This window comes from Vanacampus margaritifer, chromosome 6, assembly GCF_051991255.1.
Source record: "Vanacampus margaritifer isolate UIUO_Vmar chromosome 6, RoL_Vmar_1.0, whole genome shotgun sequence".
Lineage (NCBI taxonomy): Eukaryota > Metazoa > Chordata > Actinopteri > Syngnathiformes > Syngnathidae > Vanacampus > Vanacampus margaritifer.
Genome location: NC_135437.1, coordinates 11,794,727 through 11,822,003, shown reverse-complemented (window position 1 = coordinate 11,822,003; position 27,277 = coordinate 11,794,727). Strand labels below are relative to the sequence as shown.

At 40.0% G+C, this 27,277-nt stretch overlaps 2 protein-coding genes across 3 annotated transcripts in view; one reads left to right on the top strand and one right to left on the bottom strand.

Moving 5' to 3' along the window:
- Nucleotides 1–20,344, bottom strand: part of shank3a (SH3 and multiple ankyrin repeat domains 3a) — a 226,881-nt gene extending 206,537 nt beyond the window's left edge. The window contains exons 1-3 of one of the 2 annotated variants that reach the window (XM_077569368.1): nucleotides 20,214–20,344; nucleotides 19,355–19,487; nucleotides 19,196–19,272 (exon numbers count right to left, since the gene is read on the bottom strand). The gene's annotated coding sequence lies outside the window, so the exon portion shown is untranslated. Of the gene's footprint in view, nucleotides 1–3,750; nucleotides 4,135–19,195; nucleotides 19,273–19,354; nucleotides 19,488–20,213 lie in introns of those variants that run through there. The other variant, XM_077569369.1, reaches the window with a different exon arrangement.
- Nucleotides 20,345–20,863: 519 nt separating this feature from the next.
- arsa (arylsulfatase A) lies at nucleotides 20,864–26,821 on the top strand. The gene is made up of 8 exons (XM_077568299.1): nucleotides 20,864–21,170; nucleotides 21,600–21,840; nucleotides 22,022–22,240; nucleotides 22,315–22,484; nucleotides 23,620–23,744; nucleotides 24,017–24,144; nucleotides 24,934–25,036; nucleotides 25,153–26,821. The coding sequence occupies exons 1-8, from the start codon at nucleotides 20,950–20,952 to the stop codon at nucleotides 25,446–25,448; spliced, it is 1,503 nt and encodes a 500-aa protein (XP_077424425.1). The 5' UTR covers nucleotides 20,864–20,949; the 3' UTR covers nucleotides 25,449–26,821.
- The last annotated feature ends 456 nt before the right edge of the window (nucleotides 26,822–27,277 follow it).

The following is a 27,277-nucleotide window of genomic DNA, read 5'->3' as shown; positions in this document are numbered from 1 at the left end:
CTTATTTTGCACATCATCACCCTGTTGTACCCTCCGCATTTGAACATATAATGTCTCTTGGTTTTGTCTCTTTGGTTCAAGAGAGACCGGCATTGTATGATATTACCGTAAAGGGTATGCCGACAAAGGTATGAAAGCCAAACTATGGCATGACATAGGGACGCGACTGAATATAGCAGGTAGGATTTACTTTTACAGTATATACGATACTGTGCAAAGGTTTCATTCACGTGGGAGGATATTGTGAGAGAAAAAGTAACTGGTATGCTATGTTTACGTTTTTATATCCCACCCCCCTAAAGAGGTTTCTGGTTGCCGTTAGGAATAATGACGACCGCCGCCAATGGTATGGAGGGGAATTACTTCTCACGCATGCGCTGAAGGTACGTACTAGTCTGGATCGGTGCGGTGTGTAATTACGTCATTTTTCTACTGAAGACATTTAACATTTTCAATTTGATGTTTTACTGTTTTTGAATTTACTTATAGGCATATCAATGTGATATAATCATGAGTGTTTAAAAGAATACAGTGGGATGGTGATTTGGTGGACTTTATTTGATCTTCGTACCCTCAATGCTGTTGGAGGGGGAATGTGCATGATGTTGTCAGAGTCTCTTGTCATTAGAGACTGAAGGTCTGGGGTCAGATTTTGATTACTTCTGTTCCCCCAATCAAGAAGGGGAACTGTATAAAGATGTCTGTTTACCATCAACCTTACACCTTTGTTCAATCTAGGAGATGACATGTCTGCCCTTTGTTCAATCAAGAGCCGGGAGGAGGAACCTTTTATCTTTTGAGTATAAATGAGTCGATGTTCTGTAAATTGTCACACTCTTGGGGGGTCTACGTCGCATTCAGACGTGGATGTCCTAACGGTGTCTTTAGAAGCTTCTAAATAAATTCTTGCAAGAAAACTTCTTCATCAGATCCTGAATACAATTATTTTGGACACGCAAAGATTACACTTAATATAGTGTGGAATATTCCTTCACTACGCGACCAGCCAGAGAGGTAGGCGTCGGATTGGTGTATCTAGGCCTTTATACCTGCTTTTAGCTGGTCTACATTCTAGTCTACTTTCTGTTTACCACTGTGTCTCCTAATTGGCAATACTGTAAGACCAGAATACAGCTCTGGGCAACACATTCACCGCTAATCCAATGAGCAGGCTAGCTGAAAAACACTCTCATACAACACTGCGCTGATAAAGGATTGGAAGTCCAACGAGAGAGAGAGAGAGAGCTGGCGGAGGCGAGAAGAAATTCAGTGAGTAAGCGAGGCAGCAGAGAAAGCATCCGAGTGTCTCCTATGCAGATTGCTGCCGACTGCCTGTCACGGTTGGCCCAAATTACCTTTGCTATCTGACAAACACTCGTGGCAGCTGCCTTGTCTTACTCATCCAGATCCAACGGCACGGCCCCACCGAAGAGACACATACGGCGACTCTTGTTTTTCTTACTGGAGGCGCACCTGCATCGCTGTGCACGTGCTAACGACCTCTTTGCTCCACCCCGCACTCCACCTAATTGAAACAGATGGGGGGGGCCGGAGCAGGCGAGGAGGAGGAAGAGGCCCTGAGGGAGACGGTGATGGAAGAAGAGGCGGAATGCGGAGCATGTTGAGGTTGTTAGGACCGTAACGCATTCAGGTGCCACTCACTTGTCCAGCACATGAATGCAAACAATAAAAAAAGGCTTAGGCGACTACTCATAAAGTAGAATAAAGTAGTGGGATTCCCAAATTTATTGACAGATTGACGATTACATTGACGAACGTCAATGTTAAATTTGTCAATTTTTAGAAGTTTCCCATCAATCGTCAACAAAATGGATGTCTGTCAATGTTTCCATCATTCCAGGTGAACATCCGTCAATGTTCCATCAATCATCATTCGTCAATCCGTCACCAAAATCCGTTGTTGACGGATTGCCAAATTTATTGACGATTACCTTGACAAACGAAAACCACCTTTTGTCAATGCAAAATGTGTCAATTTTTTTAAGTTTCCCGACAATCGTCAACAAAATGGGTGTCCGTCATTGACGGAATGCCCACCTCTGAGAAAAAAATATATATGGTTAATCAAGAAAAACTAAACATCCAAATGTGTTTTTTGTTAGACTGGTTGTATTAAAGCAAGCTTGCTCCCAGAACGTATTTGTCGAGATGCCATGACAGTTACTGCTCGCAACCGTATTTGTCGGCGAGTAGCTGAGCCGTGACGTCACCACGTTGAACACCGTCTTGGCTCAACTGACTCCCCCGATTCAACGCGGTATTTTTGACAAATCGGAACCATTCTGGCAATTCTTCCGCGTCAATACCCACGGAAGGTTCATTTATCCATGACTGGCGATGCCCATTTGCTGATGAACAAAATGAAATAAATAATAAGAAATAAATAATCAAGTCTGACTAACAAACTTACATCCACAGGCAAGCGATCTGGCGTCTCGCTCAATGGTAACTAATAAGTAAGTAAGTGACGGCCTGTCAATGTGGTGACATCACATCCGGCAAAACGATGACTAGTAAAATGAACAAGCTGAATTAGTTTGGCAAATACAAAGACTAGACAAAAAAATGGGAATACCAGTTATTTATCAAACTTTACAATATATGCTCCATTTCCCCACCAATACCTCGAAATGTTACTCCGGAGGAACACTTTAAATAGTACAGTACCTCACATGATACCAGTGTGCCTTAAAAAATTGTCCAGTTCCACTCTTATCGGTCCAGAGAAAATGAAATGTTTGGGTTTTTAAGCCCAACTGGCAGAACAACTTCACACATTGAGGCTAAGAACAATAAAGGGTGAGCATCTAACTTGTTTTGCAAAATTGTCTTCTTTTTTTTGTCTTCCATATAGAGTGGACAAAAGGAAAATATATCGCACTGTATTTTTTAACTGGAAAATGCAACATCTCGATTTTTTTTTGTCAGACTTTATCTGAAAACAATGATAACATCAAGTGTTGCTGGTGCAATTCACAGCTTGGTTGGAAGACAATTTTCTGCTTGCAAAGCTTCATGGCTGATTCAATAAGAACAAAAGGGCCTACTTTCTAACAACTTTTCTTTTTCTTTGGTTAACTGGAATGTGAACACGTCCAATTCAAGCAGTGGTTGTCCCTCCATTTACTTTGGCTTAGAGACCAGACTGGTTCAATATCTCTGAACTAACATAAAACCTAAACTCAGACTCTTCGCCACCTGACAAATTGTCCAATCAAAACCTATTGAATTGAGAATAAAAATACATATTCACATGGTTTCTTTTCATATATTTCAATATCACAAAAATATGGTCAACAGGCCGTTTGAGACAGATGAATGCTGAGCCTCTCTATAGCATCTAATAGACAGGTAGTCCCAAGTGCTACTTTGACATTCAGCTGCCTCCTTCAGGAGCAACTTAAATATTGCAGGCTTTTATTCCCATCTCTCGCTGTGCATCTCATGCAATGCTGGTGCATTACAGACCATCTTTTATTTGTGGCCCTGAGATGTTAGTGCAGGTAAAATGTCAAGATAATACAGTGTAACCAAAACAATCAGAATGGGCTTTAGAGGCCCTTAACTCGATGTCGGGCGATAACAAAGAAATGTACTGTAGATCAAAAGCAAGGGCAAAGTAACCACAATAGACATTGGTACAATATTGCCTCAAAATGGTGTCAACATGTCAAATTATAGTAGAAAAATACATCAATTAGTCACGCATCAATAATTAACTCATCCTACCTGCAGAGCTGAACATCAAGAAGTGAGAGAGCTTCTGGGTCTTGGCAGCTAATTTACAACAGAAGAAAAAATAATGGAAATTGTTTGTTAATTAAAAAAAAAGACCCAAATTAATTAGCACCGTGGAGAAGAAAAGTTACTGTGTCTGCAAGTCAGCTTTCCAGATCAACCACTGTGCAAAATGTGACTGCTGCTGTTGGGCTGCCAACCCAAAGTCTGTTCCTCTGTGTGCGCGTGTGCATGTGTGTGCGCGTAAGAAGGCAACGCTGGACTCTCTTTGTTGTCCGCAGTAAGAGGATCCTACTGGTGAAACAATATCTGGCCATTCAAACGGAGGTGAACACACTCAACTGAGTCACGCTGAGCCAGTCTTGAACAGACCAGACAGTATATTAAATGTATGCGTGCGTGTGCGTGTGTATGTGTTGGCTGACTACCTCCTGTGTGGCTGGAAACAAGATGAAATGCCTGTCAGTACTGGTCAGTCATTAGCCACATTAATGTGTGTGTGTGTGTGTGTGTGTGTATACGTGCGTTTCCTGCGGGTTCAAAAGTCATGTGGGGAGCAGAGCGGCTTTGTTGGAGATGAAAGTTTGAGGAGGAAATTGGGTAAACAGCATGAAAGATTACTTTTTAACCATTGTGTAAACTCTCCCTCTCTAGGCAGAAGTGATCCACACCTGCATTAATAATTGAATACTGTGCGCGTGCGGGTTCCTGACAGGGATGCAAGTTTTCTATCTGTATTGTGTAGTTTTGCTACCGAAAGTCAGCGAAATTCCGCTCCTTTTGTTGGCAGTTTGCCAGATCCGAATTAAGGGGATAAGGATTTGCGTCTGATAATTACCACCTCTAAGCGGTGGCGTGACATTGATATCAGCGCAGTTACACACTTTATACGCACATACATACACAAGCTGGCCCAATTATTCCTCTCACTCTCCCACCTGAGAAGGGCAATGCCTGCCACTCATGGCAATGAGCTTGCTGGCTATTTAACAGTCTGCGAATCGACCCTCCTCCAAACTGATGTGGCCTGTAATTGCGCTCCCCCTAAAATACAAAAACAATAAATAACATATTCATGGCTGCAGCTAGGGTCACCTTCAAGAGAAGTTGATTATTGCTGGGATGGAGATTTGTTGTTTTTTTCTAAATACCCTATTGAGCTTCATGAACTGGAATAAGTGCAGAAGACCTTCAGACAAGTCTTCAAACACCAAGATGGGACTTTTGGTAACAGGCCGTACAGAGATACTGTGTTAAAAATGTGTTTTTATTGGTCTGAAAGCCTGAAGCCTGAAATCGAAACCAACAAGTTTGCTCCTCTAATGCATAAACAGCCATATGAACTCAGTGCCACAAAACCTTATAAACCGTATAAAAACGTAATTACGTTATTATTATTATTATTAAAAGTATTATTTTGAGTTAATTGAAAAATATAAGATTAGATGGAAGATACATTTCTTCAGCAGGCCTCCTCTAACTGCCTGTCAAGTACAGTGTAGCTACTTTTTCTAGTGACGGTCATCTGACCAGAGTGACCAGAGTGAGCAAAACTACTGCTAATACTAGTTCAACTGGGAAAAGGAATGGAGGGAGAGGCTAGTGTGACTAATTGTGAAACCATGGACCCGCCAAACTCAATTACAGTTGTGCTCATAAATTTACATACCCAGACCTGGAGTATGTAAACCTATGAGCAAAACTGTGTATATCACTATTAACTGTGCTCATAAGTGTAAATGAGTACAACTGTAGGTCAACATGACGGGAGCGTTTCTGTCACTTGTGATGCGGAATTTGGACCCAAAAGCAGACAGGACACAGAAGTTGAAAAAGTGAGAAAAAACATTTCTGTGTTTCAGTATGTGGAGTACAAATACATATACAAACCCAATTCCAAAAAAAGTTGGGACACTATACAAATTGTGAATAAAAACGGAATGCAATTATGGGGAAGTGCCAAATTTTAATGTTTTATTCAGAATAGAACATAGAGAACAGGTCAAAAGTTTAAACTGAGAAAATGTATCATCTTAAGGGAAAACTATGTTGATATTAAGTTCCATGGTGTCAACAAATCTCAAAAAAGTTGGGACAAGGCCATTTTCACCACTGTGAGGCATCCCCTCTTCTTCTTACAACAGTCTGCAAACGTCTGGGGATCGAGGAGACAAGTTTCTCAAGTTTAGAAATAGGAATGCTGTCTAACACGCGTCTCTCTAACTGTTTTGGGCTTTCTTTGTTGCATCTTCCTCTTGAAAGGATATAAACTGACTCGGCTTCCTCTTTATCCAGTATGAGTTTTCCCACAAAAAAACTCTGAATCGTGATTCATCTGACCACAAAACAGGTTTCCACTTTGCCACACTCCATTTTAAATAACCCCTGGCCCAGAGAAAGGCCTGAGCTTCTTGGTCTGCTTTAGAAATGGCTTCTTCTTTGTACTGTAGAGTTTTATCTGGCAACGGCGGCTGGCACGGTGGATTGTGTTTGCCCACGATGTTTTCTGGAAGTATTGCTGAGCCCTTTCTGTGATTTTTCTTACAGTAAGCATTCCTGTTTGTGGTGCAGTGCCATCATGGGCATCCAGTAGGATTTTTCGGCCTTGACCCTTACACACAGAGATTGTTCCAGATTCTCTGAATCTTTGGATGATGTTATGCACTGTAGATGATGATTACTTCAACCTTTTTGCAATTTTTCGCTGGTAAACACCTTTCTGATGTTTCTCCACTATCTTTCTGCGCAACATTGGAGGAATTGGTGATTCGCTACCCATCTTCGCTTCTGAGAGACACTGCCACTCCGAGAAGCTCTTTTTATACTCCAATCAAGTTGCCAATGGACCTCATTAGTGGTAACTGGTCTTCCAGCTGTTTTTTTTTATAAGTGAAATTGGCTTAGCCTCTTATTGCTACCTGTCCCAACTTTTTTGGGATTTGTTGGCACCATGACATTTACAATCAACATATTTTTCCCTTAAAATGATACATTTTCTCAATTTAAACTTTTGACCTGTCATCTATGTTCTATTCTGAACAAAATATTGAAATTTGGCACTTCCACATAATTGCATTCTGTTTTCATTCACAATTTGTATAGTGTCCCAACTTTTTGGGAATTGGTTTTGTACTTCCAGATTTAAAATAAACATGATTTGGTCACAATATTTCAGGGAGTGGGCCTTGAATTTATAAATACTTTGTGCAAGTGTGTCCTTGCTGTTACTACTGTTGGTATTGTTTATTAATATAGTTGATTTGTATGTTTATGTCTTGTTCTTACAACTATATTCTTGGAATATAGAATGTATTACCATTGTTGATATGAACTAAGAATGTAATATATGTTGCCTATGGTAGCATCACTATCAGCAATACTGTAACTTGCAGGAAGTGTATATTTGTGTTTTATAGATTAGAGATGGGGGTTGGATCAAATAAGTTTTCTTCTCCCCACTCCCTTTCAGGCAAAAATCATATTTTTCCCACTCTTTTTCTCACTTTTTTTTCTGTACATATTATGAAACTACAGAATGAATTGTTGCTCCTGTGTTCAAATGTAAGTTATTGCCTAAAAAGAATAGAAAAATAATGTCTAGAAAGGGGTGAAAGGCCAAATGATGAGGGAAAAAAAACAATAATCTATAACTTCCAAGAAAAAGAGAGCAGCATTTAAGAGCAATCCTACTTAAAATACAGCGAGAAGCTTTAAAAATGAGGCAATAAAGGGTTCAAAACTATCATCAAAAGAAGCACTGAATGTGTTCCTTCCATTTCCAATATCTTATCTTTGTGAAGTGGGATTTTCCGCATTGGCGGAAACCAAAACTAAAATATGCAGTAGGCTGCACAATGTGGACATAATTGACACACTTCAGGCATCATTTCTCCCATAACGAATCCTGACTGACGAGGTACTCGAAATGTTACCTGGTAGTCAATGCAAAAGAAGCAAAAATTAGCAGGCTAAGCTAAGTAGGGTCACTGATGGTGGAGTGGTTCCTTTGACTGACTTGTCGGAAGTGTGAGTTCAGTTCCCCCTCAGTGATGGTGTGAATGGTCGCCTGTGTCAATATATATACAGTATATAATATGTACAGAAGGAGAGATTTTTTTGGGAGGGGGCTGAATATGACCAATGTAAATTACATAAAAGGTGTAGCCTATACAAGTCAAGGATTGTCATGGTTACATTGATCAAGATTGTCTCCAATAATAAAAGAGAGTGGGGGTTGATGCATCTCTTTTTGGGCAGGACGTGTTTGTTTGCAGATGTAGAGTATAAGGTTGCTAAACTCATGCAAGATCTGATGATGTCAACAGCGGTCACGCTTACAAGATAAATGTGGAAGAAGAATTCTTACAATTTCAGTCTTTGACAAGATCCTGCTGCAGATTGCAGGCTCAAGACCATTATTATTAAAAAATTTCTATACCTTAGTTATATTCATTATGTTAGTTAATTGAGGATGTTGAATTTGAAATCTGACCCATCTGCTTTAGAGAAATGCGTCCCCGTTTTCAGTTTTTAAGTTTAGGGTTTAGTCAAACTGAGATATAGGTTCCATCTTAACAGTGACTGTGACCAGAATAGGTGATGTCAAAGCTGGGTGAATGGATGGAAGTATGTGGTGAAAAAGAGTTTGGTCATCCTACTTTAGGCTGTTAACAATACATATATTTGATTTTCCTCCTAATCTTAGCATTTTTCTGTATTGTACTTGAAAAGAATGCACCACTTCATAACCTCTCTCCGTGGAGCTCTTTGTTCAGTGTGTTGTGTTCTTTACGCCATCACGACTTTATCCCCTGGTGGAGCTTTTTTTTCCCCCCCTTTCCAGTTATTTTGTGTGACGCTTCTATTTTGTTGACAGCAAGCTACTTGATGTACATATCCATCTGTCTCGCCGGGGATCGTGTAAAGCCTGTGTTGTCAGAAAAGAAGATGGCTGCATTTGCATCATGAATAAAGAACACAATAGGAGCCTCTGTGCCCAGAAGAAAGTGTACTAGACCACAACGCTCTCTGGTGATGACGCCTATTGATCATTCTTGTTTGAAAATGTTGAGCAGCAGCATATTTAAGCAGACGTGGGCACATATTAAAGAGGAGCCGTTTCACGCGCTGACAGAAGACAATCAGGCTCACTGTGATCATTAGTGATGAGATGGATATTTTTTGAGAGCGTAGCATTCCCATTTGATTTGGGGCCATGATGACGGCAATAATAGCAGGAAAGAAGTGACATTACAAAGAACTTCAAAACTGAGCTGAGGGCCTTGAGAGTGACGTAAGTAGAATTAAGTTAGAGAGCAATGAACTGTTTACAGCAGTCCTCGGTTTACGCCGGAGTTCCGTTACTGCGAAGACTGAACATGGCATCGTTATCGTCACTTATCGACGCTAACACACTAGTAAAGTCATAACTAGAGATGGTGTGAAAGCTAAAGGGCTGACACCCAACTGAAATGTCACTGAATTAAGTGAAATGAAACAATGTGATAATCGGTTATTCAAATGAAAAAAATGATCTAGGAAATATCTAGGGTGATATAAGGTGAATATAATGGTAAGTTTAATGATTTGTTTAGCACTGTTGAACTGTCAACCAAGATAGCATTTACCATTTGCCAAAGTAATAACATAACCACCCCGTCACCAGAATGACTAGCGATTAAATTTGTCATCAAAAGTTCCTGATGAGAATTTAGTGTATATTTGATTTTCAGATATATTTTAGTGTCATTTTGAAAATCTGGTGAACCTATTGGTGTCTATGTAAATAAAATTAGCCTATGTACAACAGTGTTCTCAAAAACTACATTTACAAAGATAATAACAATCATACTCTATTGACATTGTGAAAAAAATTTTTTGAATATGGCTCCATTGTATACTCAATGCACTGGGCTTGCGACTGTTTTGGGACAATGACGGCACCTGAAAGATCAGACAAGCGAGAAGCTGCTTCAGCACCGCAAGACGAACAATACGGGAAGACGTTATCAAGCGTGACACAAAGAAATAGGATGTCACTTTGTGGGAACCGCATCGCTAATTGATTCAAGGTATGGCAGATGACATGCACTGTGATGACCTGAATAGCTATTCGATGAGCCTCTGTGGCTAATAGCTCGCCATGCTAATTCAGAGTCAAGAATGCAATTAGACACTTTGAGACGCTATACTTGCTAATTCATTTACGTTCATTAAGCTGCCGGCTTCCTCGCCAAATGAATTTCATGTGATTAAGCCGAGCTGACGCCGGAAATGGTAACGAGAATGATGAGCTGCCGCTCTCTGCTACTTGTGTCAGCGGGGACACTGACGGGACCTCACTATGCAGCAGAGGAATTTAAGTGTGGAAATTTGATCACTAATTTAATCCTCTGCTGGATTTAATGACAAGAGCATTAGCAATGAATTCGCCATTTAGTGAAAAGAACAAACATTTAGGATGTTAACGATATATTTAGGTATACTGCCATTTGTTGGTTTTTAAAATCCTCAAAAAAAGGTTGCTTTACAATAATGTGACAAGATTAAAAGTAAAAAGTAGTCCGAAAGGTAGCAGACAAACAGTTGTATGGTCCTCTTCAAAAGTATGGAAACAGTGAGGCCAATTCCTGAGGCGAGGGGCAAAGGGAATGAGCAGATACAGTAGTAATCCCAAGGTTGACAGCAGTTTCTGTAGCTAAAATGTTCATCGCATTACATGAACTATTAGCATTACTGCCAATGTGCATGATAACAGCATGTACTAAACATATTAGAATTGATGCAGGGGTCTTTGGATAAAGTACCGGCACAGTATATCCTCTTAATAGGATAATCCCAGTTCCCAACATGAGCAGCAAAGTCAGCCGTGTTTACCAGCAGCTGATCAAGATAACCTCTCGCACCGGCAAAAACTAATCGTGAACCTCGCTCATGCATTTTGCATTTATTATAGTACGCGCCTCTGAAGTCATTAGCGTGATCTGCTTGCATTCTGTAAAAGAGCAAAGCGCTGAAGCTGCTAATGAAGAGCCCGGCAATCTTGTTTACATCTTCCGGTGTGAAATGTATTCTGCAAGTGTTCATCGGTGTTTGACATCATTTTGTTCCATGCGAGTATAAATTGTGAATTCATATGAATATGTTAAGAGTTTGACACTTGGAATGCGTTACTCGGGGGGGTTTAAGTTATTATGTAACTAATACTGGAAAGAATGCCACAGTGTGCCAGAAGTACATGGATACCTCTAAGGACATGATTGATTAAGATGTCGTAAAATAAAAGCAGTTTTAATTTAATAGCAAGATGATTCTCAACTATGACAACTAGTGACTGCTTCCTTAACTACTGCACCGTGTTAGTGGTTCATTAAAAAAATAGAACAGTACTGTATGTAGCACCACAAAACTGTTTCCTGATAAGAACACCAAGAGTTGCAGTTATTCCATGTGCATGTGTGCAAAGGTCAATCGCAGGTGTTAGTCGCTGACTGTAAATCGCTTGTGATTGTCCCGATTAGTCGCATTGGGACACATCACTCAGCGTGCGGCAGGCTTTAGACAACACAAGTGACGACGGATTGGGAAATGAAAAAGACAATTTGCTTCTAACGAGGCATTTGAGGTGTGTATGGAAATGTCGAGGTAAGGAGCAGGTCTTGGTGATGACACACTCAATGCAGATGATGATCAATTCTGCCAGAGCTGTTTACGGTCAGGGTGGAGCACCCGAGGACAAGCGAATCTCAAGGTGACGACGACGATAAATCTTCACACCTAAATCCCACGTCCAAAATTTTGCCCATGTAACACTTATCGGAATATGTTGAGATTGTTGCTCTTGGGCATAAATCTACTCCTCCTATCTTCACATATGCGGGTAAACTCATTTTTCTGTGGGAGCCGTCGCTGTCGATTGCTCAGAAGCGGGGGCTGAGGTGGGAGTCAGTCTGAAAAAGAATAAATCACTTCTGGAGCTTAGCTGTGTGGCGGAGGATGAGACTGGAGGGTAGAAATGGTCCCGCCTTGCTTTTTAATATCGCCAGGCAGGTCCGAAAGGAAATGGTCAATGGATCAGTGAAGTTGATTCAAGCTGGCAAAGTGTGTCAAATGCAGAAGTGGGAGTAAGTCACATGTGTGCAAGTCATAAGTATGAACGTTGAAGTTCCATGCATGCTGGTGCATGTTACTGTGATAAAAATCAAGCAAGTCACGTCAAGGCTCTCGATTAGAAATGTTTATAGCTGACACTAGTAAGGTGATGGGGGAAAAAATGTCGATAACCTTACTGTACTGATACCCTATTCAATACCAGTCCCCAGCCAGAATAAAGATAGTTGCACTTCCACGACAGTAGGTGGCAGTGGCGTGCTCACTATTAGAATGTGCGCAAGGTGTATTAGCTCCTCTGCAGAAGTGCGTTTTTAATAATGATTTAATGGACAAATGACACTGGGGGGGCGAAATATATATTTTCTTCTTCCTGGTGTCGGTGTAACAAACAATAATTGAGAAGGAATGGTTTAACCCCTAGTCCCTAATATTATGTCAAGTAAGCTGTGTCTTTTTTTACTTGGGTTGAGCAGGTCTTAAGTTATACACACTTGCTCTGTGGGTCACATCATATATTTGCACATTGACCACTTTGTATTCAGTATCTGTACAGTACTTGCATCAGTTAGCTGTCTTCACCATCACGATCACTTAGTTTTTAATCGTCTCAGACTTGTCTCTGTACTCTCTTTTCCTTTATTGTCTTCTCAATAAAACGCATAACCGACATTAAGTTGAGTTTATGTTTGGCAAGCTATTGTGAGAAAAACTGTTACAATTTTGTGGGTTTTATTGTAACGGAATGTGTAAGATGTCAGTAGTGCTAGTAGGGTTCAAATCAATACCGTAGACCAAATTTACAGTCTACCACATAAATCGCATAGATATATCATTCTAGGAGTTGCAAAACTTGCTTGTTGACATTCTTTTTTTATCCCAATTGAATCCAAATGTAATAATCTTCTAAGCACCATCCTTGATACTTGCTTCATGAGGCCGCCTCAGAGTCCCCCAGCATGTTGCTGAGTTTTGAGCGCACTACACAAAATAATGTCTTTAAAATTAAAACTAATAACACACTATCTTGAAAATGCAGAACTTCAAATGTAAACAGACAAATCTTGTCAAGTCACATAGCTTAAATCTCAGGGATACCAAGTCAAAGTGAAGCTTTCATAAATTTTAGCCTAGTCCTAAAATTGGTGACTTAAGTCTGACTCGAGTCAAATCATGTGACTCGAATTCGCAGCATAAAATATGTTTGAATAAATAGCAATCGCAAAACCTCCATTGACAATTTTGCAAATAAATGATGCCAGCTTGCCTTCACTTCCAAGTTTGGAACAATGACAACACGAATGTGCGAGCTAATAATGTCAATATTAGCCCAGCAGCTCCTCAAACATTAATGAGTTCCTGGGCTCGCGTTGCTCCGCCGAGGCCTGTTAGATTTCACTGCATGATTCCACTCGCTCGCTCTTCCAGCGTCTGTTGTGCCAGATAGCGCCGCCGCCATGGTTGCCAGCGCGTTCTTTGCCGTCGCTCCCCCCAGCGCACGAGCCAGACGCACAGGACCGCTTGATCTCCTCTCAAACAGGAGATGGCCACAAAATGTGCCTTGAGCAAATACCTCAGGCTGCCACTGTAGTATATTCATTCTTTTATGTAAATAAAACACTTAATGCTCACTTTTGATTGACACTGTGATTTATTTCTGTGAGACCGCCTGTGGATACCTTCAACAGTGCTCGTCTAATTATTTCAGATACTATGGCGCACAGATTTACAGAACTCCCTTTTTTAATTTATTTAGTGTGGCTACAATATATAGATAGTGGGGAAAAAATTCTCCACACCTCCGTTCAAAAGCTACGTTTTCTACGTGGTATAACAATATGACACCAAGAGAAATATTTTCAAACCTTTTTTCACCATTAATGGGACCTATAACCTATACAACAGATTTGAGAAGAAAAAAAACAATCTTCTCAAGAAGGTAAGTTTAAATAAATAACTGAGATGAATGTGGTAGCACAAATATGTACAGTACACCCTCTTAAAACTCGAGGCATCACTACCAAAATGTCATGAAAAGCCTACTAGAACTGCTGCACTTTATTTAGAGTTAAGCAGATGCACTTTAAATGGTAGCGGCAGGTGTGTGCTGACTTTCATTTAACAAGATTTTGTTTTTATTTGTGTCATTTTTCCTTTCAGACAGTCATAGAGACAATTTACAACATTCACTTTTCACATACAATTCTACCCGAAAAGAAAAAAGGCTGACGGGATGAAGCCGAAGCTTATTCATTCTCGTTCCCAAAATGCAATAGGACGCAGATAATCAAAGTGGTGAAAGTGAACTTGCAGAGCGATAAAATGAGCGTCCTTCCTCGATCAGAGTCAGGAAGCGAATGAATTTTGAATGTGATTGTTATTTCTGAACACTCACATACAAGTTATAAGACGGTGTGCACACTTATGCAACCACATTATTGCAGTTCATTTTTTCTTAAAAGTATTGATAAGATTTGTCTTTTCAATTAAGTTGTACAAGTCATCGGTCACATTAATGGTATAAAAGTTGTAAAATGTTTTTTCTTGGTCTCATATTATTTTTCATTTGAAAAGGCATGTGTGGACATTTTACCTTTACTGTATATGCATCGATGCATCATATAAATCTTGGAGAGTTGGGTAGGCAAATTGAGTGCACGTTCTCTAGAAATGAGGGAGACATCACTTCTTCTTTTTTTTGTTATACAGTTTCTAGTGAAGGCGTGCTCCATTTACAAACCGGCCCGCGGGCCAAATACGGCCCGTTATGCGTTTCAATCCGGCCCGCTGAACTTATCCAATAAGGCTAGAAATGTTTGTTTTGTGTTTGTTTTTTCTTCAGCTCATTGGCCGAGTGGTTAGAGTGTCCGCCCTGAGACTGGGAGGTCATGGGTTCAATTCCCGGCCGGGTCATACCAAAGACTATAAAAATGGGACCGAATGTCACTCTGCTTGACACTCAGCATTAAGGGTTGGAATTGGGAGGTTAGATCACCACATGATTCCCGAGCACGGCGCTGTTGCTGCTCACCGCTCCCTCAGGGGATGGGTCAAATGCGGAGAACAAATTTCGCCCCACTTAGATGGGTGTGACAATCAGTGGATCTTATCTTATTGGATTTGGATTTGGATTTGGACATTTATAGCAGGAGACGGCACGGTTTTGTGTTGAACGCAGCAATAATGTCCTGATAGTCCAGAGAATCGGTCAATTCTTTTTTGAAAGAAAGCAGGGACAAAGAGTTCAGTCTATCAGTCAACATTGTGGCACTGTTGCGTGTTTTGATCCTTTTGACAGCTGAAGATAGTCTTTCTACATGTTGTCATGGGTGAGGTGAGGAGCGTGCATGCAGGAGACTGTTGATATTGGTGAATACATCCCCGGGGCGTGCGTCGAGCACTTCTATGAGCGTTTCCTCGTTGGCTTTTGGCTTCTTTTTGAGCTGCTGCACAAACACCGTGTGCTATGCGTCCCCCACGGAGATGGAAAAGTGGTCAGAGACGGATTGGATGTACGCGCTTTGTCCTCAGCGCGTGACAGGCAGCAGCGGCTATCATGCAGCCGCAGGTGTCACACGTACTGTGGGCCCGGGTTAAAAATGGGTGGGCCAATGGAAAAAAATTCTTTAACTTTACGCCTTGAATTGAAATCTATTAATAATAGATGCAGTCACCAGGTTTGACAGATCACAGTGTATGTGCTATTATAATCTATTTACATTTCTCCTCCCACTTTGCCAAATAGTGTGTAAATGCCGCATCTTGCATATTCATTGAGGCAAACGTACTACCTGGATTAGGGCTATTTTATAATAATCATAATAATAATAATAATACATTTCATTTAAAAACAGCACCTTTCAGAACACCCAAGGTCACTTTACAAAGCATAAAAACACAGCAAAAGTTGAGCTAAAACAATAAAAATGAAGCTATTGGAAAAGCTGTTTTAAATAAGTGGATTTTGCACATTTGAAAAACGCAGTCCTTAGTGCACACTATAAGTAAATTGGGTTGTACATTTATCTGTGTGTTTTTACTGTGCTATGAGGTCCAAATGCTCCTAGTCCGGCCCATCTGTCAAAATTTCAAACCCATTGTGGCCCGCAAGTCAAAAAGTTTGCCCACCCCTGGACTAAACCCACAATAGGCCTACAGTATTTTGTGCACACATTAATTAGATCCACATTTTGCTTACAAAAAAAATCAAAATGTCATATCTGGGGTTTGTATAAATCGTATTTGACAGATTTTGGTTGGAATAGATGGTGAAAAGCTGAATGAATGGTCATTTTTTTTCCTCCCTGTTCAGAAAGCCTTTGCTAACTCAACTTGTGATCTTTTAGCGCCCACTAGTGTTTATTGGGTAGCCTGCATCTTTTTAGATTTTTTTGCACAGCGTTTACACTGTTAGCACAATGCCGGGCGTCAAACAGCAACCAGCCAAATTGAGAATTTTTTATTCATTTTTTTAAACGGATGGAATAAAGTTAGGATGTCAATTTAGGATTAGGGTGTCACAGAAGGGTTTAAATTTGGCCAGGTTGGGATTTCAGAATAGGTTTTGATGCCAGTGTTAAAGATTTTAAGAAGAGTTATGGTGTAAAATTAAGGTCTCAAGACATGGTTGGTGTTTGACACAACAAAGTCATGGTGTCAGATTCGAGTTTTATGATAGGGTAAGGCTTGCAAAAAATGTTTCAGGGTTTTAAACTAGATTAATGGTTTCAATTTAGGGTTTCAAGTCATAGTTGGGGCTTTGAATGAGGATTTCAAGGTAAGGTTAGCATTTCAAAGGCAGGGCAAGGTGTTAAACTGAACTTTTGGGGTTTCAAACAAGGGTTAAGGTGTCCCACTGGGGTTTCAAGTTAGAGTCAGGATTTAGTTTGAGGGATTCGAGATGGTGGGTGTGTTAGGATGTATCGCTTTGTCTGCAGGCTCCTTCTTTGCTGCGCACATTCAACTGGCCTGCAGACACAAACGCATGGACACACACACACACAAAGCTGTGAAAGCAGATGTTAAAAACAGCTCCAAAGCTACTCAAGACTCACAAGCTCCATCAAGGGAATTACAAATCAGAAGACTCACCAACCTATCAGAGGACGCCCACATAGGAAGCCAAAAAGCTGCAGCTTCCAGACATGCCAACTGATCTGTGCCAGTGTGTGCGTGTGTGTGCATTTGTGTGTGCATTTGTGTGTGCGTTCGGTTTAATTCAGCACAATAAGGCAAGTGAGGTAACTTCCTCTGAAAAGACTCTCTGCACTTCTTGTCCTTCAAACTTCATATGCTTTTACATGCTTTACTGAACCCTAAAAGGGCAATTCCCCCAGTCACAAGCCATCCAAACAGAACGGGAAGCCTGGCAGATCGCCTGGCAACGTCCAAAAAACTGATTCTGATTCTGATGAGGCCATCATGTAAAACTGTGCACAAACATATAAAGGCACAGCCCTGAGGTTGAACAATTAAAAAAAAAAAAAAATTAGACCAAAGTTTTGCACTTGTCTTTTGCGTTTATGTGAAGAGACTTGCGTCTCAAGTACACATCTTCTCGTTTCATATTCAATTAAATCCATCTACATTGGATTTTCTATAATGTGCACCCAGTCTTAGTTATAATAGGTCCGAATTGTCAAGTCCAAAAATCAAAGAACACATAACTTTACCTTAGGAGAGTCAGCTAGCTTAATGCTAACACACAAAACAAAGAAAATCATAGAAGAGCAAATGAAACTAGCATTGATGTTGCAGTAGACGTAACCCTTAGGTCACGGATTATGCACACAAACGGTGCAGCAAGTAATATGATCTTCATGCTCTGCAAAATAAAACTAATATTGCTGCAGCTCACACAGTCAGTTGTTAAACAAATTTTTGTGTCTGTATCTTTGCATTATGATGCCTCATTTAATTCTTTACATTCTATTTAGTTACTTTTTTTTTCTTTTCTTTTTTTTTTCAATTTATGTTACAAAACTGTAAATAAATTAAAGATTAGGGCTGCACGATTATGGCCAAAATGCTAATCATGATTATTTTGATCAGTATTATAATCTAGTTATGCTCGTACCCTGGTGGTTGTCTGTTTAAGAAAGTGTTTGATTAAATAAGCAGTGTTGTCAGCATTTTAAATACAAATATCACAGACAATCAGGTTAATTTCATTGTGGTGGCCAAATTTGTGATTGTGATTTAAAAATTTAAATTGTGCAGCTCTGTTATAGAAAATGTTTTAAATATGAGCGTGCATTGATATTTTATTACTAAAATAAACTATTTTACATGAATATCTAAAATTTCACACCCACACATACGAAGCATTTCATTTTCCATTATTTTCTATGAGGAAAAAACACTGTCCAGCCTGTATACAGAAAAGGATGATGGCATTTGACCATAACGCTTCCACTGTAAAAGAAAAAACAGTGAATAACTCACACAACTGACTAATAAGGAGCCAAGTGAGAAATAAAAGTGCTTGTGCCAATTCATCAATGGCTATACAGTGTCTCATTCTAATGTACTCATTTCGCTCACATGCACACACCGCACGCGCACACACAGAATTAGAATCTGAATGTAGGTCAGTCCTGCAGAGAAATGTGAAAGTGAATAGTAAACCAAAACTATCAGCAGATGCTACACCAACGCTTCCCCCAAAGCTAAACTGCAGTGAGGTAGAAGCGCACAAAAACACACTGACGCACATGTTTATGCCTCACACTTCAAGTTTACAGTTAGCGCTTGACAAGCTAACCCTGATATGAAAGTGTTTTGTACCAGAAAAAAAGTAGGATAGTGATAGCGTTTGGATGGTTCAGTGGGTAACACCACTGACTCAGCAGTTATCACAATCGCACAATAATGTGATCATTTTCACGTTTTAAAGTGTTGAGGTTTTGTGTTTTAACATGGTAAGTTGATAAGGTTCATATTTAAACATTAAGGTATCACATTAAAATGTGATAAATTTGACTTGTGGTTCAGGTCACTGGCAGAGTCATTTTTGTGTTTTCTAAACCAAAAAAATACTAGCTATCTACTGCTCTTCTATAATACTGTTTAAAAAAAACAAGGAAAAGTGTTTAAAAACATTATACATTTAAAATGAAGCTGCACGTACATACATCGGGCTCCACCAGTGACTTGAACTGGAATTGCTTCATTTTGTTTTACTGAAAGTGCAAACTAAATTTAAACACGTATTATTTAAACATGAAACTTATCACACGCGTCGAAATGTAAAACTTTTCACGTTATATCTGAATATTCATCTTCTTTTATGGTCTGGCAGTACAGTAATACACTTGCGTACACTGACCTGCTATGTGATTTAAATGCAGGCGGTGTCTTCCTTCTGGGCTCCTATGACCTCCACCTCCTCCATCCAAGCCCAACCTGTCCACCTCAAAGGATGGGAATAGGTAGCTCGGAATAAATAAATGGATAAACAGACGTGCTCGCGGATCGCTGCATTCACCAAAATCAGTAGTGACGTCTTCTCCCGCCGCCCGTTTCTTCCTGCTCATGTTGGCGTAATGAAGCGAGTGCCTGGTCCAATCGTGGTGACAAAGCCAAGGTTGCCATGGAGGACATGGGGAGGGGGAGATCATCTGGAACGACCACACACTGGAATTCAAGAATTTTAAGTACCACCATGACCCAGCAAATAAAAAATAAATAAAAAAAGGTGGTAAAATAAGAATTTTACGTCAGGCTTCATATTAGGATTTCAAGACAGGTTTGTTGGCTTCAAACAAGGGTTACGGTGTCTGCACTGTAGCCAAGGTTAGGGTTTCAAAGTAGGGTTTCTAATGAATGATAGGGATTCAAAGTAGGGTTCCAAGGTAGGATTGGGGGTTTTAAGCATGGGTTTGGATGTCAATTTTTAGTGTCCACAAGCCAGCATCAGATTTTAAAATTGAGGTTAGGGTTTAAATTTAGTGATACAATCCAGTATTAGGGATTCAAATGAGTGTTTTCAAGAAAGAGTCGGGGGGTTCAAAGTAAGGAATCAAATTAGGGTTAGGGCTTCAGGTAAGAGTTTCAAGACCGGTTTGCGGTTTCAAAGCAGTGTTGGGGTATTGAATTGGGGTCTCAAATCAGTGTTAGGGTTTTAAAGAAGGGCGTCAAAACAGGCTAAGGATTTGAAAATAAAATGTGGGGACTCCAACATTCATTGCAACAATACAATACAGAAAACTATATCAATAGCAAAATTCTTCAAAGACTGGTGACTAAATGCTTAATTAGAAACAACAATTAGCATTATTCAATATCACTCCCTGAACACTAGTCTAATTTCCATAAGAACTGCAAAATAAATAAATAAAACTCACCGGAACTTCGGAGTACTTGTCGACAGCGTCCATCCATCGTCATTTCAACCTTTATAGTTCAATGGGGTAGGTGCCACGGGTTTTACACATCAGCGTCGTTTCCGGCCACTGCTGGCCGCGTTCCAACACTCGCACCCCGCACCCCGCACCCCGCACCCCCCAACCGCGCGCTCCCGCCGATCTCCGCTACTGAAATCATACTTTGAAGTGCAAAGTTGATGGGTGAAAACCCGGAAGTCGGAAGTCCCGCCTCCTCCGTTCTTTACTGTCGCCATGGTAATTAAAGTTGCCGTTGTACTGTAGCTTTTCAGTTGTTGTATGACGGACAGAGAGAAAGAGAAATAAAAAGATACAACATAAAAACAGGTTTCAGTTTATGCTACTGGGCAGTGAGCAACAGGTGCCTGCAGTGTCCGCAATTGGGAAATGTGGAAGAATAAAGCTATTTTATTTTCCATAAAATACAAATTAGTGTTTCCTTTTACTCAATTTAGATGGCACTTCAGCAATACAGTATGATTCGATTAAACATCGTCTTGGCTTGGCTACAGGGAAGCATGCGTTTTGTGTTGATTTCGTAGTCCAGAAATAGCGGTGGCAATGGACTACATTTCCGCATTTGCGTGACGGCACATACACGCGACACTACATTGCCGAAGTGAAGTTGTGGTTTCTCTTCCCGTTGTGAGTCCGCTTTGATTTGCCGAATTTCTTGTGGAATGTGACAAACGTCAGAATGCAGTTTGCCCCCCTCGGATTTGTGGCCCTGTTATGCGTTTGTGCACACGCCACCTCGCCGCCAAATTTCGTCTTGATCTTCGCTGATGATGTGGGTTTTGGAGACTTGGGGTGTTACGGACATCCCAGCTCGCTTACACCGAATCTGGACCGACTTGCAGCGGGGGGACTGCGCTTTACGGACTTCTACTCCACCAGTCCTGTCTGCAGCCCGTCCAGGTCAATGTGATACATTGTTCTATTTAATCATTACACGTTTGGATAAATAAAATAATTGTAGTTGTGTAAATGCCGAATTTATACATATTTGCATTATTATTGTTATCATTTTTAATAACTTGTAATAGCATAATTAGCAGGTGCAAATAATACAGGTAATAATAATAATCTATCCATCCATCCATTTTCTTTTTTGATAACTAAGTCATACTACTAGAGAAGCTTTTTTTGTTTTCTTTCATCTTTCCCGGGAGACCATACCCATGATTGCAAACACACTTAGACATACAGTAGTCAAAATGTTTCAACAAAGAAACTTAATGAGAAACAAACAGAGAAGATAATGATAATATTTATATTGATGTAAAATGATATTAGCGTGTCTAAAATGAAATCTCACCATCTTGTTACATGCCAATACCCGTTCAGGGCGTCACTGCTGACAGGGCGCTATCAGACCCGTTCTGGCATCTACCCCGGCGTTCTGTATCCTGGTTCCATCGGTGGGCTGCCGCTCAACGAGACCACCATCGCCGAGGTGCTAAAGCCTCTGGGCTATGCCACAGCTGCCGTGGGGAAGTGGCACCTGGGATTCGGGCCAAACGGAATGTTCCTTCCTACCAAGCAGGGCTTCGAGGAGTACCTTGGCATACCGTACTCACACGACATGGTCAGTGTTACAAAAAGTATGGAAAACAATGTGACTGAAAGTTTCAAGTACATTTCCATGGGAAGTTAAATTGGGGAGTTTTCTATCTATCAAGTTTTCCAAATTTTATTTAACAGTACATTAATGTATTTCATCGACGAACAAAAGCTTGTGGCTTATCCGTGTTGCTCTCCCCCTTAAGGGTCCGTGTCACAACCTGACCTGCTTCCCTCCGGACATCAAGTGCTTCGGGCAGTGTGACGTGGGCACGGTTCTGGTCCCGCTGATGCACAATGAAGTCATCAAAGAGCAACCTGTCAACTTCCTGGATCTGGAACGAGCGTACAGCGACTTCTCCACCAGCTTTATCACCGCCTCGGCCAAGAAGAAGCGACCCTTCTTCCTTTACTATCCATCCCACGTAGGCAGCAGACGACGTACTGTAGCTTTTTACGGCAATGTTTGTTATTCATGTGTTTATGTGTCCCCCACCAGCACACCCATTACCCCCAGTATGCAGGCCAGGAGGCTGCCGGGAAGACTTCCAGAGGCCCGTTCGGAGACTCTCTGCTGGAGTTTGACAATACTGTTGGAAAGCTGCTGGCCACGTTGGAGGAGAGTGGAGTGATTAACAATACGCTGGTTTTCTTCACGGCAGACAACGGGTTGGTTTTAAATTGATGGGACTTCAGATTTGTGGTGGATGTGGTTACTGTGTGCATTTAAAAAGTAGGAATTTTCTGCTATTAAATTCAAAATTTAACTTAATATGATTTATTAGTTTTTGTTTGAGAACTTTGTTTTGGAGAAGAAAAATATATATAATAATGTTACAAGCATAAATTAAATTTGGGAGACAGACATAAGTTGTCATTTTAGAGATAAAGTCGTAATTAATGAGAAAAAAAGTGATAATGTTATTTGTAACGGATGCCAGCTCGGCTGTTTATTTGCACTCCTCAAAAAGGAAAATAATCCTAATCATAAATAATAATAAAAAAGTTGTAATCTACAAACATAGAATTCATAATTTTATGAGGCTGAAGTTGTAAATTTAAAAAATGATATCATAATTCAACAAGAAAAACAATATTTTTTGAGGATTGTATTATGTGACTTAAAAGGTGTAATGTTAGAAGAAAGATGAAAAAAAATCAAGCAAAAAGTAATAGAGTGGTTGTAATTATTTGAAAACATTCAGATTTTTATCCTTGAAAAAATTACTTCATCATTTCAGAAGAATACATTTACAATACATTTTAAGAGAAAATAATTTCCTTTACGAGTATCTTCTCATATTACAATGTTATGCTCACTAATTCAGAATTTACTATTTTTATATTGCAAAATTTGGGGGGAGAAATACAAAATTCTTCTTGTAAGATTAAAAGTAACAGAAAAACATTTTAAAATGAAAACTAAAAATCTTTTCTCAATTCGCATAAATTTACAACTTAAAAACGGTTCACAAAATTTAAAATTTAGCGTTGTAACACATTACTTTTTTCATGAAAAAATGCATCTTTATTCTTGTAAGATGAACAAGGAAAAAGATTGTATAAAAATATCCATAAAATATGAAATTTGTACTTATTTTCATGATTTTTTAAAACCCCTTTTCTCAATAAGCATACACATTTATTATTTATTAAGTTTATTTTTTTTTCCTGAAGGAAAAGTAAAATTGCCACTTTTTTTTCTTGCAAAAATAGAAATGACAAAAATGATGTTTGTTTGTTTTAACCCCCAACAAAACTCTTATAGTTTTCTACTTCTCCCTCAATGTTGTTTTTGTATCAGGCCTTCACTGATGCGCATGTCCCGCGGCGGCAACGCCGGAGCTCTGAGATGTGGCAAAGGCACCACATACGAGGGCGGCATGAGGGAGCCCGCCATCGCCTTCTGGCCCGGCACCATCACACCAGGTTTGATGCAATAATGTCGCTACGCTTTTTCATGACAATCCAAACAGTGCTGCCAGGCATGTTGTGGCACAACATGGTACAACACTCAAGCTGTGCAATTCTAAATTTGGTGTTTGTTTTTAACCTCGATTCAAAAGCATTTACACGCTTGGCTGTTTTTACTCTGTTGGCATATTATTCCATTTGCATGAACATAACACCTAAATGCCGCTTCACCATGTTTTGCTTTGAGCTCTTTAGTTTTCAACTTTGTTTTCTTTTCTTGTGTTCAGGTGTGACTCGTGAGCTGGCCAGTACGCTGGACATCCTGCCCACCATCGCTAGGCTAGCCGGAGCTAAAACGCCTCCAGTTGAGTTGGATGGTGTTGATATGACTGAAATCCTTATCAATCGCAGAAAGGTAAAACCCGCCAACGTCCAGCAAAAAAAAAAAAAAAAAAACTTTTGATCTGATAAAAATTTGTATTGTATCAAGAATGAAGAAAATGTTTTTATATATTTTTTTTTTAATAAAATACTGAAACTTTACCCCAAAAGTTTTTTTAAATATAATCTTAATCTATCCATTCTTTGAATCAATCGTAACAAGGGTTTGTTTCCCCACCTAAGGAAATATAGTCATAATTGTCAAGGTGGGGGAATACTTGCATGATGACAAGAAAAAATAATATATTTTTCAATAAATAATACTGTTAGTTTTTTTTTGTACAAGAAAGTAGTATTCTTACTTGAGAATTATTTTTTTTTAAGTAAGTTTTTTTTTTTTTTACTGGGGATTTTTTTTTGTAAAATACTAATAATCCTAAAAGCAAAAAAGTTTTACACAGTTGCACATACAGGTGAACTTAGAAGGAAAAAGGTCCTCTCTTTTTTTTTTACATAAATAAAAGATAATGCAAGAAAATAGTAATATTTATCCTGGTAAAAAAAAGTTAGTATATCATCGCTGTCCTGTGAAAAACACTTGTGTCCTTTTTTTTTCTTCTTCTTTTTTTACGTTTTTGGGATGCCTGCATTCAGTTTCATCCCATAAACGTAAAACTGTGAGGAAAAAAAAAAGAGACAAAAATGGACATAAGTGTTTTTCACAGGACAGCGACGATATGGTCCCTTTTCATAGTTGAACAAGCGTTCCAGAATACCTTGGAGGTTACGTGTTCATGTAAACGTCTGTCGTGTTGTTTTGCAGAGTAAAAGGGAAGCAATGATGTTCTACCCTTCTGATCCCAGTGAAAGGTTTGGCCTCTTTGCTCTCCGACTTGGAAAGTACAAGGCGCACTTCTACACACGAGGTGAATGTCTATTTCAAAACCACTTGTAAATTTCCAAGCCCCTAACTCTATTCCCCAACCCACTTCATAATCCCCTTACCCAACTCCTTTTTATCACTGTTGTTCCCATCCACCAGGTTCAACCCTCAGCAGCACCACTCCTGACAAAGCATGCTCAGTATTCGCCACCCTTACTCCTCACGACCCGCCGCTGCTTTTCGACCTGGAGGCGGACCCCTCGGAGCACTACCCACTAGTGCCGGGCGGCGAGACGGACATCCCGGCGCTGCTGGAGAGGATCAAGATTGTCAAGGAGCGGTTCGAAGCCTCCATGTTGTTCGGGGAGAGTCAGATCGGGAAAGGACACGACCCGAAGTTGGAGCCTTGCTGCAGCCCACAGTGCAGTCCAAAACCTCATTGCTGTCAGTGCTGAGGGCTAGTACAATTGGCTTAGTACTTTGCGGTGTTTCTGGTGACACTTAAAATTGCACTTTTTCTGTATTGGCAGCCTAATTAAATAATTGCCTAACTCAGTGATTCTCAAAGTGTAGCATAAGTACCACTAGCGGTATGCGGACTCTCTCTAGTGGCACATGAAAACCATACATAACGTTAGTCACTTAAACTTTTATTTTAATCCACTGTTGTACATTTGTTGAGTACAGTTTGAATATTCATTTAAGTACATTTTTGTATGTAACGTCATTATTTAATTACAGTGTTTTTTTAATTAAGTATTTTTTTGAGGTGGTGCTTGATTTAAAGTAGCACTAAGGAACTTTTCAACCGTGATAAAATATTTTCATAACTCTTCTGATGAAACACTAGTTGAATGGTACTTTTTGCCCTGGCCTGAGGGGGTCTGTATCATTTTATTTTATTAAGCAACTTTGAGGAGGATGGTAGGAACACTGCCACACACAAAAATACAAACGTGCTGACTGCTTTATAGCATACGTCACTTCCCCCTTTACCGATTCGTTACAAAGACGGAAGTCAATTTGAATGTTGATGCACGATTATTGCTTTCCTGGCAGAAGCTGCAAAACAACTGAAAAGTTTTGTCAGAGGAGACAAAAAAAGAAAAGGGAAGCCATGCGGATAAAAGGACAGTCAAGGATCAACATTGGCCCGGCTTTCACTCAAAAGCAAACGACGCAATGCGCTTCCCCTCATAGGAAATGTGGTCTTCCTTCAGACATAACAATACCGCTTTTGTCCATATGGCGCCGCCATAATCAACGTAAACTGAAAGTTCCTTAGTGTTGCTTTCAAAAGTTTAAGGCCCCGTCCACACGAAAGCCAGTTTCAATGTATCCTCACAAGTTTCTTACCGTTCAGGCCGTTTGTCAACACAACGGCGCGTTTCGGAGCTTGAAACCGATCACTTTTGAAACCGGGCTCCAGAGTGGAAAGATTTCAAAACGCGCCCCGTTTGCGTCCGTCTGGACACCATATGCAGGATACTCCTCCAGCGATGACGTAATGGTCGCAGCTTGATGACGACGCATTGTCGCAGATTGATGACGTATGCGCCAATTCTCGCGTGACCGCGCGAACCGTCAGTCTGTCAACAATGGCGGCTAGCCGTGGTGTAGTCGTTATGCGCAGTCTCCTTAGCTTGCTTATGTTTTTGCAGCAAAATATTTTGCTTCTTTATTCCCATGTTTAACAAGCGGTGTTATACTTGTATCACCCGCCATTGTCACTTCTCCTGTGTTCGTCTTTTTCCATGTTGTTGATACATGCAAAGCCATGTTTGTTCTGTAGATTGCAATAAATAAAATAAAAAAGTGATTCTTCTTCTACGCTTTCCGTTAATTCCCTGTGGCTGCGCTACAGCGCCACTCCAGGCTTGGCATAAACATTACTGCCGTTAAACGTCCTCCGCTCCTTGAAATGCTTCTGTGTGTACGAGATTTCTTTGAGGAACTTTGCTTCCGTCTGGACAGGGCCTGAGAACCAATGGCATAACTCATTTTTAAAGTACTGTCACAACAATAATAGAAGAATAACGATGTTTTTGCTAAAAACAATGTCATGCCAATGCAGAGTGGCAGTAATCCAGGTTTTAGTAAATCTAAAAGGTTGAATTGTAATTTGTGGCTACTGGATTTATTTTTAGTTGAATTTGTTTAAAATGTTCAAAAATGGCTTGGGCAATAATGCTATTAGGCTAAGGCTAACTATATGTTTGCTAGCCCTTACGTAGTCTTCCCGAAATAAATATGTTATGAAGTTTTTTTTTTTGGTAGAAGGAAG